Source organism: Heterodontus francisci, chromosome 7 (genome assembly GCF_036365525.1).
Source record: "Heterodontus francisci isolate sHetFra1 chromosome 7, sHetFra1.hap1, whole genome shotgun sequence".
Classification (NCBI taxonomy): Eukaryota; Metazoa; Chordata; class Chondrichthyes; order Heterodontiformes; family Heterodontidae; genus Heterodontus; species Heterodontus francisci.
Window position 1 is genome coordinate 5048250 of NC_090377.1, and position 23522 is coordinate 5071771.

The window sequence follows — 23522 nt, forward strand, 5'->3', positions numbered from 1 at the left end:
GCTGACTGTCCTTTACTAATACTTACTGACTGTCCTTTACTAATTCGTACTGACTGTCCTTTACTAATCCGTGCTGACTGTCCTTTACTAATCCGTGCTGACTGTCCTTTACTAATCCGTGCTGACTGTCCTTTACTAATACTTACTGACTGTCCTTTACTAATCCGTGCTGACTGTCCTTTACTAATACTTACTGACTGTCCTTTACTAATTCGTACTGACTGTCCTTTACTAATCCGTACTGACTGTCCTTTACTAATCCGTGCTGACTGTCCTTTACTAATACTTACTGACTGTCCTTTACTAATTCGTACTGACTGTCCTTTACTAATCCGTGCTGACTGTCCTTTACTAATCCGTGCTGACTGTCCTTTACTAATCCGTGCTGACTGTCCTTTACTAATACTTACTGACTGTCCTTTACTAATCCGTACTGACTGTCCTTTACTAATCCGTGCTGACTGTCCTTTACTAATACTTACTGACTGTCCTTTACTAATTCGTACTGACTGTCCTTTACTAATCCGTGCTGACTGTCCTTTACTAATCCGTGCTGACTGTCCTTTACTAATCCGTGCTGACTGTCCTTTACTAATACTTACTGACTGTCCTTTACTAATTCGTACTGACTGTCCTTTACTAATCCGTACTGACTGTCCTTTACTAATCCGTGCTGACTGTCCTTTACTAATACTTACTGACTGTCCTTTACTAATTCGTACTGACTGTCCTTTACTAATCCGTACTGACTGTCCTTTACTAATCCGTACTGACTGTCCTTTACTAATACTTACTGACTGTCCTTTACTAATTCGTACTGACTGTCCTTTACTAATCCGTGCTGACTGTCCTTTACTAATCCGTGCTGACTGTCCTTTACTAATACTTACTGACTGTCCTTTACTAATTCGTACTGACTGTCCTTTACTAATCCGTACTGACTGTCCTTTACTAATCCGTGCTGACTGTCCTTTACTAATCCGTACTGACTGTCCTTTACTAATCCGTACTGACTGTCCTTTAGTCATCCGTACTGACTGTCCTTTACTAATACTTACTGACTGTCCTTTACTAATTCGTACTGACTGTCCTTTAGTAATCCGTACTGACTGTCCTTTACTAATACTTACTGACTGTCCTTTACTAATTCGTACTGACTGTCCTTTAGTAATCCGTACTGACTGTCCTTTACTAATCCGTACTGACTGTCCTTTACTAATCCGTGCTGACTGTCCTTTACTAATACTTACTGACTGTCCTTTACTAATTCGTACTGACTGTCCTTTAGTAATCCGTACTGACTGTCCTTTACTAATCCGTGCTGACTGTCCTTTACTAATCCGTACTGACTGTCCTTTACTAATCCGTGCTGACTGTCCTTTACTAATCCGTGCTGACTGTCCTTTACTAATCCGTGCTGACTGTCCTTTACTAATACTTACTGACTGTCCTTTACTAATTCGTACTGACTGTCCTTTAGTAATCCGTACTGACTGTCCTTTACTAATCCGTGCTGACTGTCCTTTACTAATACTTACTGACTGTCCTTTACTAATTCGTACTGACTGTCCTTTAGTAATCCGTACTGACTGTCCTTTACTAATCCGTACTGACTGTCCTTTACTAATCCGTGCTGACTGTCCTTTACTAATCCGTGCTGACTGTCCTTTACTAATCCGTACTGACTGTCCTTTTCTAATCCGTACTGACTGTCCTTTACTAATCCGTACTGACTGTCCTTTACTAATCCGTACTGACTGTCCTTTACTAATCCGTACTGACTGTCCTTTACTAATCCGTGCTGACTGTCCTTTACTAATCCGTGCTGACTGTCCTTTACTAATCCGTGCTGACTGTCCTTTACTAATCCGTACTGACTGTCCTTTACTAATCCGTACTGACTGTCCTTTACTAATTCGTACTGACTGTCCTTTTCTAATCCGTACTGACTGTCCTTTACTAATCCGTGCTGACTGTCCTTTACTAATCCGTGCTGACTGTCCTTTACTAATCCGTACTGACTGTCCTTTACTAATCCGTACTGACTGTCCTTTACTAATCCGTACTGACTGTCCTTTACTAATCCGTGCTGACTGTCCTTTACTAATCCGTACTGACTGTCCTTTACTAATCCGTGCTGACTGTCCTTTACTAATCCGTGCTGACTGTCCTTTACTAATACTTACTGACTGTCCTTTAATAATCCGTACTGACTGTCCTTTACTAATCCGTACTGACTGTCCTTTACTAATCCGTGCTGACTGTCCTTTACTAATACTTACTGACTGTCCTTTACTAATCCGTACTGACTGTCCTTTACTAATCCGTGCTGACTGTCCTTTACTAATACTTACTGACTGTCCTTTACTAATCCGTACTGACTGTCCTTTACTAATCCGTACTGACTGTCCTTTACTAATCCGTGCTGACTGTCCTTTACTAATCCGTACTGACTGTCCTTTACTAATCCGTGCTGACTGTCCTTTACTAATCCGTGCTGACTGTCCTTTACTAATCCGTACTGACTGTCCTTTACTAATCCGTGCTGACTGTCCTTTACTAATCCGTACTGACTGTCCTTTACTAATCCGTGCTGACTGTCCTTTACTAATCCGTACTGACTGTCCTTTACTAATCCGTGCTGACTGTCCTTTACTAATCCGTACTGACTGTCCTTTACTAATCCGTGCTGACTGTCCTTTACTAATACTTACTGACTGTCCTTTACTAATTCGTACTGACTGTCCTTTACTAATCCGTACTGACTGTCCTTTACTAATCCGTACTGACTGTCCTTTACTAATCCATGCTGACTGTCCTTTACTAATCCGTGCTGACTGTCCTTTACTAATCCGTACTGACTGTCCTTTACTAATCCGTACTGACTGTCCTTTACTAATCCGTGCTGACTGTCCTTTACTAATACTTACTGACTGTCCTTTACTAATTCGTACTGACTGTCCTTTACTAATCCGTACTGACTGTCCTTTACTAATCCGTGCTGACTGTCCTTTACTAATACTTACTGACTGTCCTTTACTAATTCGTACTGACTCTCCTTTAGTAATCCGTACTGACTGTCCTTTACTAATCCGTACTGACTGTCCTTTACTAATCCGTGCTGACTGTCCTTTACTAATCTGTGCTGACTGTCCTTTACTAATCCGTACTGACTGTCCTTTTCTAATCCGTACTGACTGTCCTTTACTAATCCGTACTGACTGTCCTTTACTAATCCGTGCTGACTGTCCTTTACTAATCCGTGCTGACTGTCCTTTACTAATCCGTACTGACTGTCCTTTACTAATCCGTACTGACTGTCCTTTACTAATCCGTGCTGACTGTCCTTTACTAATCCGTACTGACTGTCCTTTACTAATCCGTGCTGACTGTCCTTTACTAATCCGTGCTGACTGTCCTTTACTAATCCGTACTGACTGTCCTTTACTAATCCGTGCTGACTGTCCTTTACTAATCCGTACTGACTGTCCTTTACTAATCCGTGCTGACTGTCCTTTACTAATCCGTACTGACTGTCCTTTACTAATCCGTGCTGACTGTCCTTTACTAATCCGTACTGACTGTCCTTTACTAATCCGTGCTGACTGTCCTTTACTAATACTTACTGACTGTCCTTTACTAATTCGTACTGACTGTCCTTTACTAATCCGTACTGACTGTCCTTTACTAATCCGTACTGACTGTCCTTTACTAATCCATGCTGACTGTCCTTTACTAATCCGTGCTGACTGTCCTTTACTAATCCGTACTGACTGTCCTTTACTAATACTTACTGACTGTCCTTTACTAATTCGTACTGACTGTCCTTTACTAATCCGTACTGACTGTCCTTTACTAATCCGTACTGACTGTCCTTTACTAATCCGTACTGACTGTCCTTTACTAATCCGTGCTGACTGTCCTTTACTAATCCGTGCTGACTGTCCTTTACTAATCCGTACTGACTGTCCTTTACTAATCCGTACTGACTGTCCTTTACTAATCCGTGCCTCTCTAAATCACAATTTTTACTGTCCCTCAGAATCATTTTCAATAATTTGCCTGCCACCGAGGTTAGGCTGACAGGCCTATAAATTCTTGTTCTATCCCTTCCCCTCTTTTTAGATAACAGTACAATATTAGCTCCCTCCCGTCCTCTGGCACATGCCTTTCTCCAGAGAGGATTGGGAATGATGTTCAGGGCTTCTGCTTTTCCTCCCTGCTTCTCTCAGCAGCCTGGGATACCTTTCATCCTGGCCTGGAGATTTATCCACTTTCAAAGATGTTAAACACCTTAATATTTCCTCTCCCACTATGTTTATACCATCCAATATGTCACACTCCTCCTCCTTAACTGCACTGTCTGCATCATCCCTCTCTTTTGTGAGGACAGATGTAAAGTATTTATTAAAAACCATGTCCATTCCTTCCACCTTCACACACAAGTTACCTGTTTGGTTTCTAGTTGGCCCTACTCTTTCTTTAATTACCCTCTTGCTCTTTATGTATTCAGAAAACATCTGTGGGTTTTCCTCGATTTTACTTGCCAATATTTTTTGTGCCCTCTCTTTGCATTCCTCATTTTCTTTTTAATTTCACCGCTGCATTTTCTGTTCTCCTCCTGACTTTCTGCAGTATGAGACTCGCTGTATTTGACATAAGCTCACCTTTTTTTGCCTTATCCTATTCTGTATGCTCTTTGACATCCGGGAACAGCGATTGCGGGGGTGGTGGTGGGGAGCGGAATCGAGATTTGAGAGACACATCCTTTTTCTTTGTGGGAACATATTTGTTCTGAACCCTGTTTATCTCCTCCTTGAATACCTTCAAGTAGCTGTTTCCAGTCCACTTTTGCCAAATCACATCTCAACTTTGTAAAATTGGCCTTTCCCCAATTTAAAACTTTTATTCTTGTTCTATCTTTGTCCAGATCTACCCCTTCCCTTGTTTGTTTAGCTACCCACTCACTAAATAGTTCTCCTGTATGCATGTTAAGAATTCTGAGTCCCCTACACCTTTTAAACTGATTTTATCCCAGTTAATATTAGGGTAGTTGAAACCTACACTGTCCCCATCAAACGCTCCCAGGACAGGTACTGCAGGGGGTTAGATACAGAGTAAAGCTCCCTCTACACTGTCCCCATCAAACGCTCCCAGGACAGGTACTGCAGGGGGTTAGATACAGAGTAAAGCTCCCTCTACACTGTCCCCATCAAACACTCCCAGGACAGGTACAGCACAGGGTTAGATACAGAGTAAAGCTCCCTCTACACTGTCCCCATCAAACACTCCCAGGACAGGTACAGCATGGGGTTAGATACAGAGTAAATAGAGTATAAAAATTGGCAAGTTATGCTGCAGCTGTACAGAACTTTAGTTAGGCCACACTTAGAATATTGCGTGCAATTCTGGTCGCCACACTACCAGAAGGACGTGGAGGCTTTGGAGAGGGTACAGAGGAGGTTTACCAGGATGTTGCCTGGTCTGGAGCGCATTAGCTATGAGGAGAGGTTGGATAAACTCGGATTGTTTTCACTGGAACGACGGAGGTGGAGGGGCGACATGACAGAGGTTTACAAAGTTATGAGTGGCATGGACAGAGTGGATAGTCAGAAGCTTTTTCCCAGGGTGAAAGAGTCAGTTACTAGGGGACATAGGTTTAAGGTGCGAGGGGCAAAGTTTAGAGGGGATGTGCGAGGCAAGTTCTTTACACAGAGGGTGGTGAGTGCCTGGAACTTGCTGCCGGGGGAGGTGGTGGAAGCAGGTACGATTGCAATGCTTAAGAGGCATCTTGACAAATACATGAATAGGATGGGAATAGAGGGATACGGTCCCCGGAAGTGCAGAAGGTTTTAGTTTAGACAGGCATCAAGATCGGCGCAGGCTCGGAGGGCCGAATGGCCTGTTCCTGTGCTGTACTGTTCTTTGTTCTTGTTCTTTGTACTCTGTCCCCATCAAACACTACGGGTTAGATAAAAAGAAAAATAATGGGGAAAAGGAAGAAAATGGTGTTAGATACAGAGTAAAACTCTGGATGCAACCCAATGAGTGGAGCTAATTGTAGTTCGTGTGGATAAAAATAGAAGTGGAAGATCCAAAAGTGAAAGGTTAGCGTCTTGATTGAGTGAGGAAGGAGGTAATGTTGCATTGACTGTGGGGGAGGCTTGGGCTGGCTCTGATCAGAATACTTTGGCAAGCAGTGTGTTGGTTTGGCTGTTTTACCAGTGCAATCTGTGGTTGTTGGCTGGTTCCTGTGGAATGAGCCGGTGTGTCAGAGCAAACGGGAAGCGCTGGGGACTAATATGACGTTCCCTGCTGTCTGCACCTTTCACATTTGTATTATTTCAGACAAAAACCATTGTGAAAACAGTGGAGTCACTGAGAGTTGGGCAGTGAATTGAAATGTAAAGGGAACACAAACTGAAGGCATGCTTCAGTCAGTCAGGCTAGTTCTATTCTCTCCCATTGCTCTCTCCCCTGGCCCATACAAACATACCAATTAGCAGCAGGAGAAGGCTACTCAACCCCTCGAGACTGCTCCGCCATTCAACAAGATCATGGGAAAGCTAAGTTTATTTGCTGCCTCTCTTTTATATCTTTTGAGATGAGACCATTTTAGCTGGAAGTGATTGTTAGTTTTGTTTATTCGTTCATGGGATGTGGGCGTCGCTGGCCAGGCTAGCATTTATTACCCATCCCTAATTGCCCTTGAGAAGGTGGTGGTGAGTCACCCTCTTGAATCTCTGCAGTCTGTGTGGTAACAGTATCAAGAGATATGGAGCAACTGCATGTAAATGGAGTTAGAAACATAGAAAAATAGGAGCAGGAGTGGGCCATTCGGCGCCTCAAGCCTTCACCGCCATTCAATACGATCACGGCTGATCATCCAAACTCAGTACCCTTTTCCCACTTTCTCCCTGTATTCCTTGATCCCTTTAGCCATAAGAACTATATCTAACTCTTTCTTGAGTGTATTTAATGATTTGGCCTCAACTGCTTTCTGTGGTAGAGAATTCCACAGGTTCACCACTCTCTGGGTGAAGAAATCCCTCCTCATCTCAGCCCTAAATGGCTTACCCCTTATCCTTAGACTGTGACCCCTGGTCCTGGACTCCCCCACCATCGGGAACATCCAATTTTGTAGGTTTCTATGAGATCCCCTCTCATTCTTCTAAACCCTTGCGATTACAAGCTTAATCAACCAATGTCTCTTCATACATCAGTTCTGCCATCCCAGGAGTCTGGTGAACCTTCACTGCACTCCCTCCATAGCAAGAACATCCTTCCTCAGTGGCGCAGTGGTTAGCACCGCAGCCTCACAGCTCCAGCAACCCGGGTTTGATTCTGGGTACTGCCTGTGCGGAGTTTGCAAGTCTCCCTGTGACTGTGTGGGTTTTCGCCGGGTGCTCCAGTTTCCTCCCACAGCCAAAGATTTGCAGGTTGATAGGTAAATTGGCCATTGTAAATTGCCCCTAGTGTAGATAGGTGGTAGGGGAATTGAGGGAAGGTGGGGATGTGGTAGGAATACGGGATTAATGTCGGATTAATATAAATGGGTGGTTGATGGTCAGCACAGACTCGGTGGGCCGAAGGGCCTGTTTCAGTGCTGTATCTCTAAAATAAAAAAAAATAAGGAGACCAAAACTGCGCACAATACTTCAGATGTGTTCTCACCAAGGCCTTGTATAATTGCAGCAAGACATCTCTGCTCCTGTACTTGAATCCTCTCGCTATGAAGGCCAACGTACCATTTGCCTTCTTAACTGCCAACTGCACCTGCATGCTTACTTTCAGCGACTGGTGCACAAGGACACCCAGGCCTCGCTGAACCTCCCCCTTTCCCAATCTATCACCATTCAGATAATCTGCCTTTCTGTTTTTGCCACCAAAGTGAATAACCTCACATTTATCCACATTATGCTGCATCTGCCATGTATTTGCCCATTCACTCAACCTGTCCAAATCACCCTGAAGCCTCTCTGCATCCTCCTCACAGCTCACACTCCCACCCAGCTTTGTGTCATCTGCAAACTTGGATATATTACATTTAATTCCCTCATCTATATCATTAATATATATTGTGAATAGCTGGGGTCCTAGCACTGATCCCTTTGGTACCCCACTAGTCACCGCCTGCCCGTTATTCCTACTCTTTATTTCCTGTCTGCCAACCAGTTCTCTATCCATGTCAATACCTTACCCCCAATCCCATGTGATTTAATTTTGCATGCTAATCTCTTATGTGGGACCTTATCGAAAGCTTTCTGAAAGTCCAAATACACCACATCCAGTGGTTCTCCCTTAGCTATTCTACTAGTTGCATCCTCAAAAATTTCCCATAGATTTGTCAAGCATGATTTCCCTTTCGTAAATCCATGTTGACTTTGTCCGATCCTGTCATTGTTTTCCAAGTGCTCTGCTATTACATCTTTTGTAATGGACTCTAGCATTTTCCCCACTACTGATGTCAGGCTGACCGGTCTATAATTCCCTGTTTTCTCTCTGCCACCTTTTTTAAATAGTGGGGTTACATTAGCTACCCGCCAATCTGTTGGAACTGTTCCAGAGTCTATGGAATTTTGAAAAATGACCAGCAATGCATCTACTATTTCTAGGGCCACTTTCTTAAGTACTCTGGGATGTAGATTATCAGGCCCTGGGGATTTATTGGCCTTCAATCCCATCAATTTCCCTCACACCATTTCCCTACTAATACTGATTTCCATACAGTACCTCCTTCTCACTAGACCCTATGTTCCCCAAGATTTCTGGGAGGTAATTTGTGTCCTCCTTTGTGAAGACAGAACCAAAGTATGTATTTAATTGGTCTGCCACTTCTTTGTTCCCCATTATAAATTCCCCCATTTCTGACTGTAAGAGACCCACATTTGTCTTCACTCATCTTTTTCTCTTCACATATCTATAGAAGCTTTTACAGTCAGTTTTTATGTTCTCTGCAAGCTTACTGTCATACTGTATTTTCCCCTTCTTAATCAATCCCTTTGTCCTCCTTTGCTGAATTCTAAACTGTCCCCAATCCTCAGGTTTGCTGCTTGTTCTGGCCATTTTATATTTCGCCACCTTGGATCTAATACTATCCCTAATTTCTTTTGTAAGTCACAGTTGAGCCACCCTTCCTGTTTTATTTTTGCGCCAGACAGGAATGAACAATTGTTGTAATTCATCCCTGTGCTCTTTAAATGCTAGCCATTGCCTATTCACTGTCAACCCTTTAAGTGATGTTCCCCAATCTATCATAACCAACTCGCACCTAATACCTTCATCATTTCCTTTATTTAGATTCAGGACCTTAGTCTCGGAATCAACTCTCTCACTCTCCATCTTAATGAAGCATTCTATCGTGTTATGGTCGCTCTTCCCGAAGGGACCTCGCACAACAAGATTGTTAACTAGTCCTTTCTCATTACACAATACCCAGTCTAGGATAGCCTGTTCTCCAGTTGGTTCCTCAATGTTTTGGTCCAAAAAAACCCATCACTTACGCACTCCAGGAATTCCTCCTCTACAGTATTATTGCTAATTTTATTTTTTATTTTTATTTTTATTTAGAGATACAGCACTGAAACAGGCCCTTCGGCCCACCGAGTCTGTGCCGACCAAGAACCACCCATTTATACTAACCCTACAGTAATCTCATATTCCCTACCACCTACCTACACTGGGGACAATCTACAATGGCCAATTTACCTATCAACCTGCAAGTCATTGGCTGTGGGAGGAAACCAGAGCACCCGGCGAAAACCCACGCGGTCACAGGGAGAACTTGCAAACTCTGCACAGGCAGTACCCAGTGGTTTGCCCAATCTGTATGTAGATTAAAGTCATCCATAATTACAGTTGCACCCTTATTGCATGCATCTCTAATTTTCTGTTTAATGCCATCCTCTACATCACCACTGTTGTTTGGAGGTTGATATGCAGCCAGCTATTGAATGGTGAAACAGGCTGTAGGGGCTGAATGGCTTCCTGCTCCTCTGTAATAGGCTCAAAGGGCTGAATAGCCTCCTGCTCTTCTTATGTTCCTCAGGTGCCGTCTCAGAACTGAATACAATATTCCAAATGGTGTCTGATTAGTGCTTTATACAACTGGAGTATAACCTCTGCCCTCCTGTCATTAAGATTCCATTAGCTTTAATATCCCACCCAGTCAAATCCCACTCTCTTGTTCTTTAGTCCCATGTCTCTTTGAATATTAACCGTTCTACACACATGCTGTGGTTCCATGATCTCCTATGAAATCTGCGAAGGTCCTTATCTAGTATCATTTCCTCACTCTATCTCCTTCATCCTTAAACTTTAATTCATTCTAAGGACGGGGTGGCATGAACAAGGCCACATTTATTGGTGCGAGTGGGTGAACTGAGTGACTTGCGAGGCTATTTCAGGGTTATCCATGTTGGTGTGGGACTGGAGTGACATATCGGCCCAGGTTTCTTTCCCAAAGGACATTTGTGAATCAGTTGGGTTTTTATGACAATCCAACATCTTCATGGTCACTTTTACTGCGACTAGCTTTTTATTTCCTGATTTATTCAATTCAAAATCCCACTCCTGTTTTTGAACTCAAATTCTCTGGATTATGAGTTCAGTAACAGCATCACTACCATCCTGTACCCCCGGAAAAGGATTGGAGCCTTCCCTGCCTTATCTTCCTGATCCTGCCCTGAGTATCCTCAAATGACTAATGATGGTAATTTGGACTTTGGACGATATGGATTCAGTGGATCAATATCACCCCAGGTCAAAATTTCCCCCAATGTCTCCCTATTATATCTCCATGAGGAAAGATTGAGTTGACTAGGCCTATATTCCCTGGAGTTTAGAAGAATGAGAGGTCATCTCATTAAAACATACAAAATTCTTAAGGGGCTTGACAGGGCAGATGCTGAGAGGATGGTTTCCCCTGACTGGGGAATCTAGAAGATGGGCTTGGCCATTTCGGACTGAGATGAGGAGACATTTCTCCACTCAGAGGGTTGTGAATCTTTAGACTTCTCAACTCCAGAGAGTTGTGGATGCTCAGTTGTTGGTATATTCAAGACAGACGTTGATCGATTTTTGGGTACGAAGGGAATTAAGGGATATGGGGTTAGTGTGGGAAGGTAGAGTTGAGGTAGATGATCAGCCAGATCTTATTGGTGCAGGTTTGAGCGGCTGAATGGCCTACTCCAGGTTTGAGCGGCTGAATGGCCTACTCCAGCTCCTGTTTCTTATGTTCTTATATTAGTGTTCATTGGGGTAATATTTCTGATTTGGGTGCAGTTGGCAATCTGGGGGCAAATTGCACTCAAATTTCCTCTAGTTTTATTTTATTTATTTATTTAAATCAATGCCCTCTAGTTTTAGTCATCCCTACCATGGGAAACAGACTCTGGCTATCTACCCTTTCTATGCTTCTCATCATTTTATATACCTCTATCATGTCCCCTCTCAGCCTCCTTCACTCCAGGGTAAACAGACCCAGCCTATCCAATCTCTCTTTATAACTCAAGCCCTCCAAACCAGGCAACATCCTTGTGAATCTTTTCTGCACCCTCTCTATCTTAATCACATCTTTCCTGTAGTGCGGCGACCAGAACTGCACACAGTACTCCAAATGCGGCCTAACCAATGTTATGTACAACTGTAACATGACGTCCCAACTCTTGTACTCAGTGCCTCAGCCGATGAAGGCAAGCATGCCATACGCCTTCTTCACCACCCTGTCTACCTGTGTTGCCACTTTCAGGGAACTATGTACTTGCACCCCAAGGTCTCTCTGCTCAAGAACACTCGCCAGGGCCCTGCCATTCACTGTATATGTCCTGCCCTGGTTTAGCTTCCCAAAATGCATCACTTCACACTTGTCTGCGTTAAATTTCATTTGCCACTCCCTTGCCCACTTTCCCAGTTGATCTATATGCTGTTGCAACCTTAGACAACCTTCTTCACTGTCCACTATACCACCAATTTTGATGTCATCTGCAAACTTACTAATCATGCCCTTTACATTCACATCCAAGTCATTAATATATATGACAAACAACAGAGGGCCCAGCACCGATCCCTGCAGCATACCCCTGGTCACTGGCCTCCAATCTGAAAAACAACCCTCCACTACCACCCTCTGCCTTTTATCACCAAGCCAATTTTGTATCCAATTTGCTAGCTCACCCTGGATCCCATGTGTTCGAACCTTCTGGACCAGCCTATCATGCGGGACCTTGTCAAAGGCCTTGCTAAAGTCCATGTAGACAATGTCCATTGCCCTGCCTCATCAATCCTCTTGGTCACCTCCTCAAAAAACTCAATAAAATTCATGAGACATGATTTTCCACGCACAAAGCCATGCTGACTATCCCTAATCAGACCTTGCCTTTCCAAATGCATATAAATCCTGTCTCTCAGAATCCCTTCCAATAACTTTCCCACCACTGATGTAAGGCTCACCAGCCTGTAGTTCCCTGGCTTATCCCTGCTGCCCTTCTTAAATAAAGGCACAACATTAGCTATCCTCCAGTCTTCCGGTACCTCACCCGTGGCTAAGGATGATACAAAAATCTCTGCCAGGGCCCCAGCAATCTCCTCCCTTGCTTCCCACAGCATCCTAGGATACACCTGGTCAGGTCCTGGGGATTTATCCACCTTAATGCGCTTCAAAACCTCCAACACCTCCTCCTTTGTAATGTTGATATGCTCCAGGATGTCGCTGTTCCCTCCCTTGAACTCACTAGCTTCCATGACCTTCTCCACGGTAAATACGGACGAGAAATATTCATTTAAAACCTCGCCCATTTCCCGTGGCTCCTCACATAGATTGCCACACTGATCCTTAAGGGGACCTACTCTCTCCATAGCTACCCTTTTACTCCATATACTTATCGAATCTTTTAGGATTCTCCTTTATCTTATCTGCCAGGGAAATCTCATGGCCCCTTTTCGCCCTCCTAATTTCCTTCTTAAGTGTACTCCTACATCCCCTATACTGCTCGAGGGACTCTCTCAATCCCAGCTGCCTATAACTGACATATGCCTCCTTCTTTGTCCTGACCAGACCCGCAATATCCCTTGTCAACCAAGGTTCCCTAAACTTGCCAGCCTTACCCTTCCATCTAACAGGAACATACCGGCCCTGAACTCTTCCTATCTCACTTTTAAAAGTTTGATTAGTAAAGCTGAATTGGGTTTAATCACAAGAACAAACATTTATAATCACAGTATCTAGTCCTCTAAGATTCCCTCTCAGCCTTTCTCGTCTGCTTTCTTGATGTGTGTGTTTTTTATATTTTCCTGGTTTTCCTCCGTATTACCTGCCCTTTAAACAGTAAATGCTTCTTTATAGTTTCAGTTTTCATCTGCTCTCCCTATGGATCCCAGATTTCGACCCAATTGATTATTTCCTCACTGCAATTCACCTGATCTCTCCCATTTTCCTGCTCAGGTGACGAGCTCTATTTGCCAATTCTTTGTTCCACTTAGTTTGAGCAAAGTCCATTTTTACCTTCCTATTATTTTGCAATCTTTTTCTGCTAAGCTTCCTTGTGTGAGTAGCAATAAATAGCTTGAGAAACTAGTCCTGAGCACGCTACACAAACCTGCCCCGTTCTTAACACGCACAGCTTGACATCTCACTTGACTTGAAATCAGTTAAACGGTCCAAAATATTGGCAATGCACACCCCTCTAATCTGTCAACAAATTTCATCCACAATTTCCTTTGTTTGCTGATCTATCATATATTTTTTAAATCTGTTTTTCAGTGATGTTGCAAGACCAGTATTTATTGCCCATCCCTATTGCCTGCAGGGCTTTGGGACTAACCAATTCAGGAAGAGCTTGACGAAACATGCATTTCTTTAGTGACTTTCACAACCTCCAGGACATTCCAAAGCACTTTACAGCCTATGAATTACTAGTGAAGTGTATTCAATGTTGTAACGTAGGAAACACCACAGCTAATTTGCACACAGCAAGATCCCACAAACAGCCATGTGATAGTAACCAGATAATCTGATTTAGTGATTTTGGTTGACGGACGAATATTCACCAGGAACCGGGAAGAAATCGGGTGCTTTATAGGGATCAGTATTGACTGGGGACAATGTCATTGTCTTGAGTCATTCCGGAGTCTCGAGCCCATAATCCCAGCTGATGCTCTTAGAGGTCAGTACAGAGCGAGTGCTGCACTGTCAGTGGGGCAGTACTGAGAGGGTGCAGCACTGTCGGAGGGAAAGTACTGAGAGGGTGCTGCACTGTCGGAGGGGAGGTACTGAGGAAGTGCTGCAATGTCGTAGGAGAGGTACTGAGGGAGTGCTGCACTGTCAGAGCTGCCGTGCCTCAGATGTCAGGCTAAATTGTGGCCTGTCTGCTCTTTCAGGGGGATGTAAAAGATCCTATGGCCATTATTTGATGAAAAGCAGGCGAGTTCTCCCCGGTGACCTGGGTAATATTTATCCCTCACTAAATCCCATTATCTGGATATTATCACATTGCTGTCCAAGGGATCTTGCTGTGCGGAAATGGACTGCTACGTTTCCTATATTGCAAAAATGACTACACTTCAAAAATTACCTCATTAATTGTAAAGCGTTTTGGGTTGTCCTGAGGTTGTGAAAGGCACTGTAGAAATGGGACATCTTACTGTTCGGAACAATGGGTGGTGAGACAGAGTAGCCCTGACTTTCTCTGCGGTACAGCAAGCTCTCTTATGCTTCTGTCTTGTGTTGCAGGTTGTACAGTGGACGAGGAATGGGACAGCAGGTGGCCGCCAAATGTCATACCGGAGACAGGATTGGCTGTGGATCGAGGGAGGACAGAGCTGGACAGGAGCTCTCAAAGTTTGCCAGCCTCTTCTTTACCAGGAATGGGAAAGAGGTAGGACCAGGAATGTGAGATGCATCTTGGGAAACATTCCTCTTGGAGAGTTGGAGAACCTGGAGTACATGGTCTCAACTCAACACAAGGTGGTAGGAAGATCACCCCGGTAGCATTGAACCAATGAATCGTATTCTGATCCGTTTCTGTGGAACTGTACCCCATTGAGAGTCAGTGTATCACAGTATCACAGAATTGTTACAGCACAGAAGGAGGCCATTTAGCCCATCATGCCTCCACCAACTCTCCGAGTGAGCAATTCACCCAGTGCCACTCCCCCACCTTCTCCCTGTACTCAAGTTGTGGTCTAAGCAATGGTTTATACAGTTCCAGCATAACCTCCCTGTTCTTATATTCTATACCTCAGCTAATAAAGGAAAGGAGTCCATTTGCCTTCTCAACCACCCTATCAACCTATCCTGCTACCTTCAGGGATCTTTGGACATTCATTCTAAGGTCCCTCACTTCATCTACACTTCTCAGTATTTTCCCATTAATCTTGTATTCCTTTGCCTTGTTTGACCTCCCCAAATGCATCACCTCACACTTCTCCAGGTTGAATTCCATTTGCCACTTTTCTGCCCATCTGACCAGACCATCAATATCTTCATGAAGCCTACAGCTATCTTCCTCACTATCTCCCACATGGCCAATCTTTGTGTCGTCTGCTCCGACAGTGCTGCTAGGGAGGGAGTTCCAGGAGTGATAGGGTAGATAGAGACATTGAGTCATTTATGGCACAGAAGGAGGCCATTTGGCCCATCGAGTCCATGTGGCCTCTCCATGGAGCCATCCAGTCAGTCCTACTCACCCGCTCGATCCCTGTAGCCCTGCAAGTTTACTTCCTTCAAGTGGCCATCCACCATCCTCGTGGGCAGCGAGTTCCATGGCATTGCCACTCGCTGTGTAAAAAAGTTCTTCCACATATTCCCCCTGCATCTCCTGCTCAAAACCTTCAATCTGTGTCCCCTAGTCCTTGTACCATCAGCTAATGGGAACAGTCATTCCTTGTCTAACTTATCTAAGCCGTCATAATCTTGTACACTTCTATTAAATCTCCCTCAATGTCTGCTGCTCTAAGTAGAACAACCCCAGCTTTTCCAACCTAACCTTGTAACTGAAATCCCCCATCCCTGGAACCATTCTGGTAAATCTGCACCCTCTCAAGGACCCTCACATTCTTCCTAAAGTGTGGTGACCAGAACTGGACACAATACTTTAGTTGGGGCCTAACCAGAGCTTTATAACGGTTCATCATAACTTCTCTGCTTTTGCACTCAATGCCTCTATTTATGAAGATCTCATATGCTTTACTAACCACTCTCTCAATATGTCCTGCCACCTTCAAAGACCCCCAGGTCTCTCTCTTCCTGCACACTCTTTAGAACTGTGCCATTAAGTATATATTGCCTCTCCGTATTCCTTCTGCCAAAATGCATCACTTCACACTTGTCAATATTAAATTCCATCTGCCACCTCTCTGCCTATTCTGCTGGTGTATCTATGTCCTGTTGCAGGTGGTTCATATCATCCTCACTGTTTGCCACACCTCCAAGTTTCGTGTCATTGGCAAATTTTGCGATTCTACTCAGTATTCCAAGATCCAAGTAATTTATATATATCAAGAAAAAACAGTGGTCCCAGCAGTGATGGAGAGAAGCTATTTCCTCTGGTGCGGGAATAAAAGAAGAATATCATTTGCATTTCTATAGTGCCTTTCATGACTTTAGGACATCCCAAAGTGTTTTGCAGCCAATGAACTACTTTTTGAAGTGTAGTCACTGCTGTAATGTAGGAAACAGAGCAGCCAATTTGGAGGTGGTGGTGTTCCCATGCATCTGCTGCCCTTGTTCCTCCAGGTGGTAGAATTCACGCGTTTGGAAGGTGCTGTCGAAGGAGCCTGGGTGAGTTGCTGCAATGCGCCTCATAGACACTGCTCACACTGCTGCCACTGTACATCGGTGGTGGAGGGAGTGAATGTTTGTAGATGGGGCGCCAGTCAAGCGGGCTGCTTTGCCCTGGATGGTGTCGAGCTTCTTGAGTGTTGTTGGAGCTGCACCCATCCAAGCTAATGGAGAGTATTCCATCAGTGCTGGGAGAGTTGGACAGTGCGAGTGTTGTCAGAACTCTGAAAATCAAGAGGTGAAATGGATGGAGGAACTTAAAGCATTTGCCATCACCACGGAAAAGGTGCTGGGAAAACGATTAGACATAAAAACTGACAAGTCCCTAGGACCAGATGGCCTTCATCCTCGGGTCTTAAAAGAAGTGCCTGCAGAGAGAGTGGAGGCTTTGGTTATAATCTTTCAAAATTCCTTAGCTTCTTGAAGGGTCCAAATGGACTAGAAAATAACAGATGTAACACCTTTATTCACGAAAGAATGGAGAGAGAAAGCAGGAAACTACAGACCAGTTAGACTAACATCTGTCATAGGGAAATTAGTAGAATCCATCTTTAAGGAAGTTATAGCAGGATATCTAGAAAATCATAATGGGATCAGACAGAGTCAACGTAGTTTTGTAAAAGGCAAATCGCGTTTAACTAATTTATTAGAGTTCTTTGAGGAAGTAAAAAGCAAGGTGGATAAAGGGGAACCTGTAGATGTGGTATACTTGGATTTCCAAGACATTTGATAAGGTACCACATCAAAGTTTACTACACAAGGTAAGAGCACATGGTCCTGGGGGTAACATATTAGAAACCTAACTTCTCCAATCTATCTTCATAACTGAAATTCCTCATCCCTGGAACTATTCTCATGAATCTTTTCTGTGCTGTCTCCAATGCCCTCACGTCTTTCCTAAAGTGCGGTGCCGAACTAGTGTCTTATACAAGTTCAACATAACTTCCTTGCTCTTGTACTCTACGCCCCTATTAATAAAGCCCAGGATACTGTATGCTTTATTAACCGCTCTCTCAACCTGTCCTGCCACCTTCAATGACTTATGCAAATATATACCTAGGTCCCTCTGCTCCTGCAATCCCCCCCAGAACTGCACCCCTATTCCACATTGTCTCTCCTTGTCCTTCCAAACAAAACGAATCACCCCACACCCCCCTGCACCGAACCTCATCTGCCACGTGTCTGCCCATTCCAGGAACCCATCCACGTCCCCCTGAAGTTCCACACCATCCTCCTCACAGTTCACAATGCTTTCAAGTTTCATATTATCTGCCTGTACACCAAGGTCTAGGTCATCAATACACATCAGGAAAAGCAAGGGTCCCAACACCAATCCCTGGGGAACTCCACTACAAACCTTCCTCCAGTCCAAAAAACATCCATTAACAACGACTCTTTGTTTCCTGTCACTCAGTCAATTTGTATCCATGTTGCTACTGTCCCTTTTATTCCATGATCTGCAAGTTTGCTCAAAAATCTGTTGTGTGGCACTGTATCAAATGCCTTTTGTGACACCACATCAACAGCATTGCCCTCATCAACCCTCCAGCAAGTTGATTAAACATGATTTTCCCTTAAGAAATCCATGCTGTCTTTCTTTAATTATCCCGCATTTGTCCATGTCACTATTAATTTTGTCCCGAATTATTTCTTCTGGAAGTTTTCCCACCACCGAAGTTAAACTGACTGACCTGTAGTTGCTGGGCTTATCTTTACATCCTTTTTTGAACAAGGGTGTAACGTTTGCAATTCTCCAGTCCTCGGGCACCACCCCCGAGTCTAAAAAAGACTGAAAAATTATGGCCGGTGCCTCTACGATTTCCACTCTCACTTCCCTCAGTATCCTTGGATGCATCTCATCTTGTCCTGGTGTCTTATCCACTTTAGGTAGAGACAGCCTATCTAGTACTTTCTCTTTATCAATTTAAACCCCTCTAGTGTCTGAATTACTTCCTCTTTCAACATTGCCTGGGTTGCATTTTCTTCCTTGGTAAAGACAGATGCAAAACGTTCATTTAATACCTCAGCTATACCCTCTGCCTCCATGTGTGAATCCTCTTTCTGGTCCCTAATCGGCCCCTCTCCTCCTTTTACCACCCTTTCGCTATTTATATGCCTGCAGAAAAGTTTGGTATTTATTTTAATGCCAGTCTCTTTTCATGCTCTCTCTTTGCTTGGGGAGTGGGCAGGAAAGTGGAATTGAAGCCCAAGATCAGCCATGATCGTATTGAATGGAGAAGCAGGCTCGATGGGCCGAATGGTCGTCTTCTGCTCCTATTTCTTGTGTTCCCTTATTTGCTTTTTCACTTCCCCTCTGGACCCTCTATATTCAGCCAATTCTCAATAGTATTTTCTACCTGGCATCTGTCATAAACACACTTTTTCTTCTTTATCTTAATCTCTACCTCTTTTGTCATCCAGGGAGCTCTGGATTTGTTTGCCCTACTTTTCCCCTTCAAGGGAACATACCTTGACCATGCCTGAACTATCTCTTTTTTAAAGGTAGCCCATTGTTCATGTAAAGGGCATTGGTGAGATCACATCTGGAGTACTGTGTACAGTTTTGGTCTCCTTATTTGAAAAAGGATATAATTGCATTAGAAGCAGTTCAGAGAAGGTTCACTTGACTATTTCCAGGGATGAAGGGCTTATCATATGAATAAAGGTTTAACAGGTTGGGCCTATACCCGTTGGAGTTTAGAAGGATGAGTGGTGATCTTATTGAAACATGCAAGAACCTGAGGGGACTTGATAGAGTGGATACCGGGAATCTCGTGGTGGAGTCTAGAACTAGGAAACACAGTTTAAGAATAAAATGTCTCCCTTTTAAAATGGAGATGAGGAGAAATGTTTTCTTTTACAGGGTTATTTTTCTGTGGAATTCTCCTTCCCCAGAAAGCAGTAGAGGCGGGGTTATTGAATTTATTCAAGGCTGAGTTAGACAGATTTTTGATAAACAAGGGAGTCAAGGGTCATGGGGGGCTGACAGAAAAGAGGAGTTAAGACCACAATCAGATCAGCCATGATCTTATCGAATGGCGGAGCTGGCTCGAGGGGCTGAAGGGCCTACTCCTGTTCCTGTGTTCTTATGAGAGCTGGGGAGTGGGAGCACTGGGAGAACAGGACAGTATGAGCACAGGGAAAGCTGGTGAATGTGAGAACTGGAAAGTGTGAGCGCTGTGGGAGTTGGAGCATGGCAGCACTCTGAGAGCTGGACAGTGATACAGCACTGAAACAGACCCTTCGGCCCACCGAGTCTGTGCCGACCATCAACCACCCATTTATACTAATCCTACATTTATCCCATATTCACTACCACATCACCACCTTCCCTCAATTCTCCTACATATACTAGGGGCAATTTAGAATGGCCAATTTACTGATCAACGCGCAAGTCTTTGGCTGTGGGAGGAAATCAGAGCACCCGGTGGAAACCCACGTGGTCACAGGGAGAACTTGCAAACTCCGCACAAACAGCAGCCAGAATCGAACCCGGGTCGCTGGAGCTGTGAGGCTGCGGTGCTAACGAGTGCTCCACCCCACTGTGCCACTTTGAGAGAGCTGGAGAGTGGCAGCACTGGTAGAACTGGACAGTGGGAGCACTGGGAGAGCTGGAGAGTGGCAGCACTGGGAGAGTTGGAGAGTGGGAGCACTGGGAGAGATGGAGAGTGGGAGCAGTTGGAGAGCTGCAGAGTGGGAGCACTGTGGCAGTTGGAGAGTGGGAACACTGGGAGAGCTGGAGAGTGGCAGAACTAGTAGAACTGGACAGTGGGAGCCCTGGGAGAGTTGGAGAGTGGGAGAGTGGGAGCCCTGGGAGAGTGGGAGCCCTGGGAGCTCTGGGAGAATGGGAGCCCTGGGAGAGTGGGAGCCCTGGGAGAGTGGAGCCCTGGGAGCCCTGGGAGAGTGGGAGCCCTGGGAGAGTGGCAGCCCTGGGAGAGTGGCAGCCCTGGGAGAGCTGGAGAATGCGAGCACTGGGAGAGCTGGCTGAAGCACTACCCAATAGGGAGAAGGAAACACACAGCCTTCTAAAGGCAGACAAACACAGATGAAGAGAAAGAGCGAGCAAGTGAACATGGGGACGGAGGATGTACAAGTGGTGTGTAATTACATGGATGCCATTGTCTATCTGTGTAGAATGGAAAGGTTGTATTAGCCATGTTACACTGGCAGTCTGTGTACTACAACATGCACATGCGTGCACGCACATACACACCTTTAATTGTGCTAGAGATATAGTTTTAATGTTTTAGTCTCTTTCTTTTGTGAAAGCAAAAGTCAATGTTCTTTTTTGACACAGCAATTTTTTTTTTCTTTTTGGTTAAAAGGGCATCTCCTCTGGTGCAGTTCCTGAGCTGCCACACGTTGGAAATGCTGACAAACGTATTTGCTTTGACAACGGATTGTTTCCAAAATTTATCTGGGAAGCAGCCTACCCTGAGTGCCCAGTTTGAAGCTGGCTGTGATATTCCACTTCTGTCTCCTCCTGTTCCAGTGTTGTACAAGTTCTCACCAACTCTACCCAGCAAAATATAGTTTAAATTAGTAACATCTCTTGGGGTCATGGGAACTAAAAGTTAGATTTCATTAAAAATTTAACTCTCTTGGCTTTTTTGCTTGCCCAGCTCTGTCTTGGTGCCATGAGGAGTAGGACAGATGTGTATGTGGCTAAATATTGGCATTGCTCATTCCGAGGAACTCTCTGCACCAGTTTAAAACCATTTTCATTCACTCTGAATAATCTCAATATTCTCCATTGTATTGAAGCACACCCTCATCCCCACTCCACCTCCAAGCCAAGCTTTGTTTCCCAGTTACAATGAGAAATCTTCCCCTTCAAGCCAGGTTCCTTGTAGGTTAGGTTTGAAAGGCTGTCCTGGAACAGTGGGGAATTCCTGAGGGAGATTCCTACTGAGCCAGGGCTAACGCCTGCTGGAACTCAATGCCGATGCTGTGGAGAGGGGAGTTTCCGAGGACTCACCTGAATGGAAAAGAGAATTTTGAAGTTTGTCGAATGAGCAGCGATCATTACACCCAGGCAGTAAACTCCAAATCGGGATTGAGTAGAATGGTCCTGTACTCTCAAGGGCTTGACAGGCTATTTTCCCCCGGATGGAGAATTTAGAACACGGGGTCACAATCTCAGGATAAGAGGTCAGCCAATTAGGACTGAGATGTTGAGGAATTTCTTCACTTAGAGGGCTGTGAATCTTTGGAATTCTCTAGGACTCTGGCTGCTCAGTCATTGAATATATTCAGAATTGAGTTTGATAGATTTCTGGACACGAAGGGAATTGAGGGATAGTGTGGGAAAGTGGACTTGAGGTAGATGATCAGCCATGATCTTATTGATTAGCAGAGCAGGCTCGAGGGGCTGAATGGCCTACTCCTGCGGCTATTTCTATCTTCATTCTTTCTAAATCTACCAGATCAAAGCCTTTCATAGTCTTAAATACCTTTATCAGGTCACTCAGTCTTTTCTCTTCGAGAGAAAAGAGGCCGAGCCAGCTCAGTCTTTCCTGTTGTTATACCGTCTCTGTTCTATTATCATTCTAGCAAACTTTTTTTGTACTTTATCCAGTACCTATATGTCCTTTTTATAACATGGAGACCAGAACTGTTCACAGTAACTCCAAATCTGGTCTAACCAAGACAAAAGCAAAATACTGGAAATCTGAAACAGAAAACAGAAAATGCAGGAAACGGAAGTTACCGTTTCAGGTTTATAATGTTTCATCAGAACTGGCAAAGGTTAGAAATGACATTTGAAACGTTAAGTCTGTTTTTCTCTCCACACTTGCTGTCTGACCTGCTGAGTATTTCCAGCATTTTCTGTTTTTTTGTTAGTGGTCGAATCAAGGTTCGATACAACGTCTCTGCTTTTGACTATTTTGGCTGCTGGTCTTTAAATGGGGGGTGGGAGCTGTGCTGATTGATGGGGGGTGGGAGCTGTGCTAATTGCTGTTTCAGTGACTCTTTGGGTACAGTTTCAAAATAGAATGATGGGGATATTCTCATCAACACTGCACGTGAGCCACACTCGCTCACTCTGGTCACTGGAGCTCAGCATTCCAACAACTGGCAGAAACTTGTATTTAAGAGCCTTTAACAGTAAAACTTCAAAAGGAGCATTATCAGCACAAATATTTCTCAGAACACTGGGTAGAACTCTCCTATTCTTCAAATAGCGGCTGTAGAATCTTTTATATCCATCTGAGAGGGCAGAGGGGAGCCTCTGTTTAACTTCCTATCCATAAAGCAGCACCTCCAACAGTGCAGCACTCCCTCAGTACTGACCCTCCGACAGTGCAGCACTCCCCCAGTACTGACCCTCCGACAGTGCAGCACTCCCTCAGTACTGAACCTCCAACAGTGCAGCACTCCCTCAGTACTGACCCCCCGACAGTGCAGCACTCCCTCAGTACTGACCCTCCGACAGTGCAGCACTCCCTCAGTACTGACCCTCCGACAGTGCAGCACTCCCTTAGTACTGACCCTCCGACAGTGCAGCACTCCCTCAGTACAGACCCTCCGACAGTGCAGCACTCCCTCAGTACTGGCCCTCCGACAGTGCAGCACTCCCTCAGTACTGACCCTCCGACAGTGCAGCACTCCCTCAATACTGCTCCTCTGACAGTGCAGCACTCCCTCAGTACTGACCCTCCGACAGTGCAGCACTCCCTCAATACTGCTCCTCTGACAGTGCAGCACTCCCTCAATATTGGCACATAAATGTCACTCTGGATTT

General features: G+C 44.6%; 1 protein-coding gene across 1 annotated transcript in view; it reads left to right on the forward strand.

The window, feature by feature from the left end:
• Positions 1-23522, forward strand: part of LOC137371815 (SPRY domain-containing protein 3-like) — a 1004091-nt gene that overhangs the window by 533792 nt on the left and 446777 nt on the right. The window contains exon 6 of the mRNA XM_068034707.1: positions 14729-14873. Coding sequence (XP_067890808.1) covers positions 14729-14873 — 145 coding nt within the window. The remainder of the gene's footprint in view (positions 1-14728; positions 14874-23522) is intronic.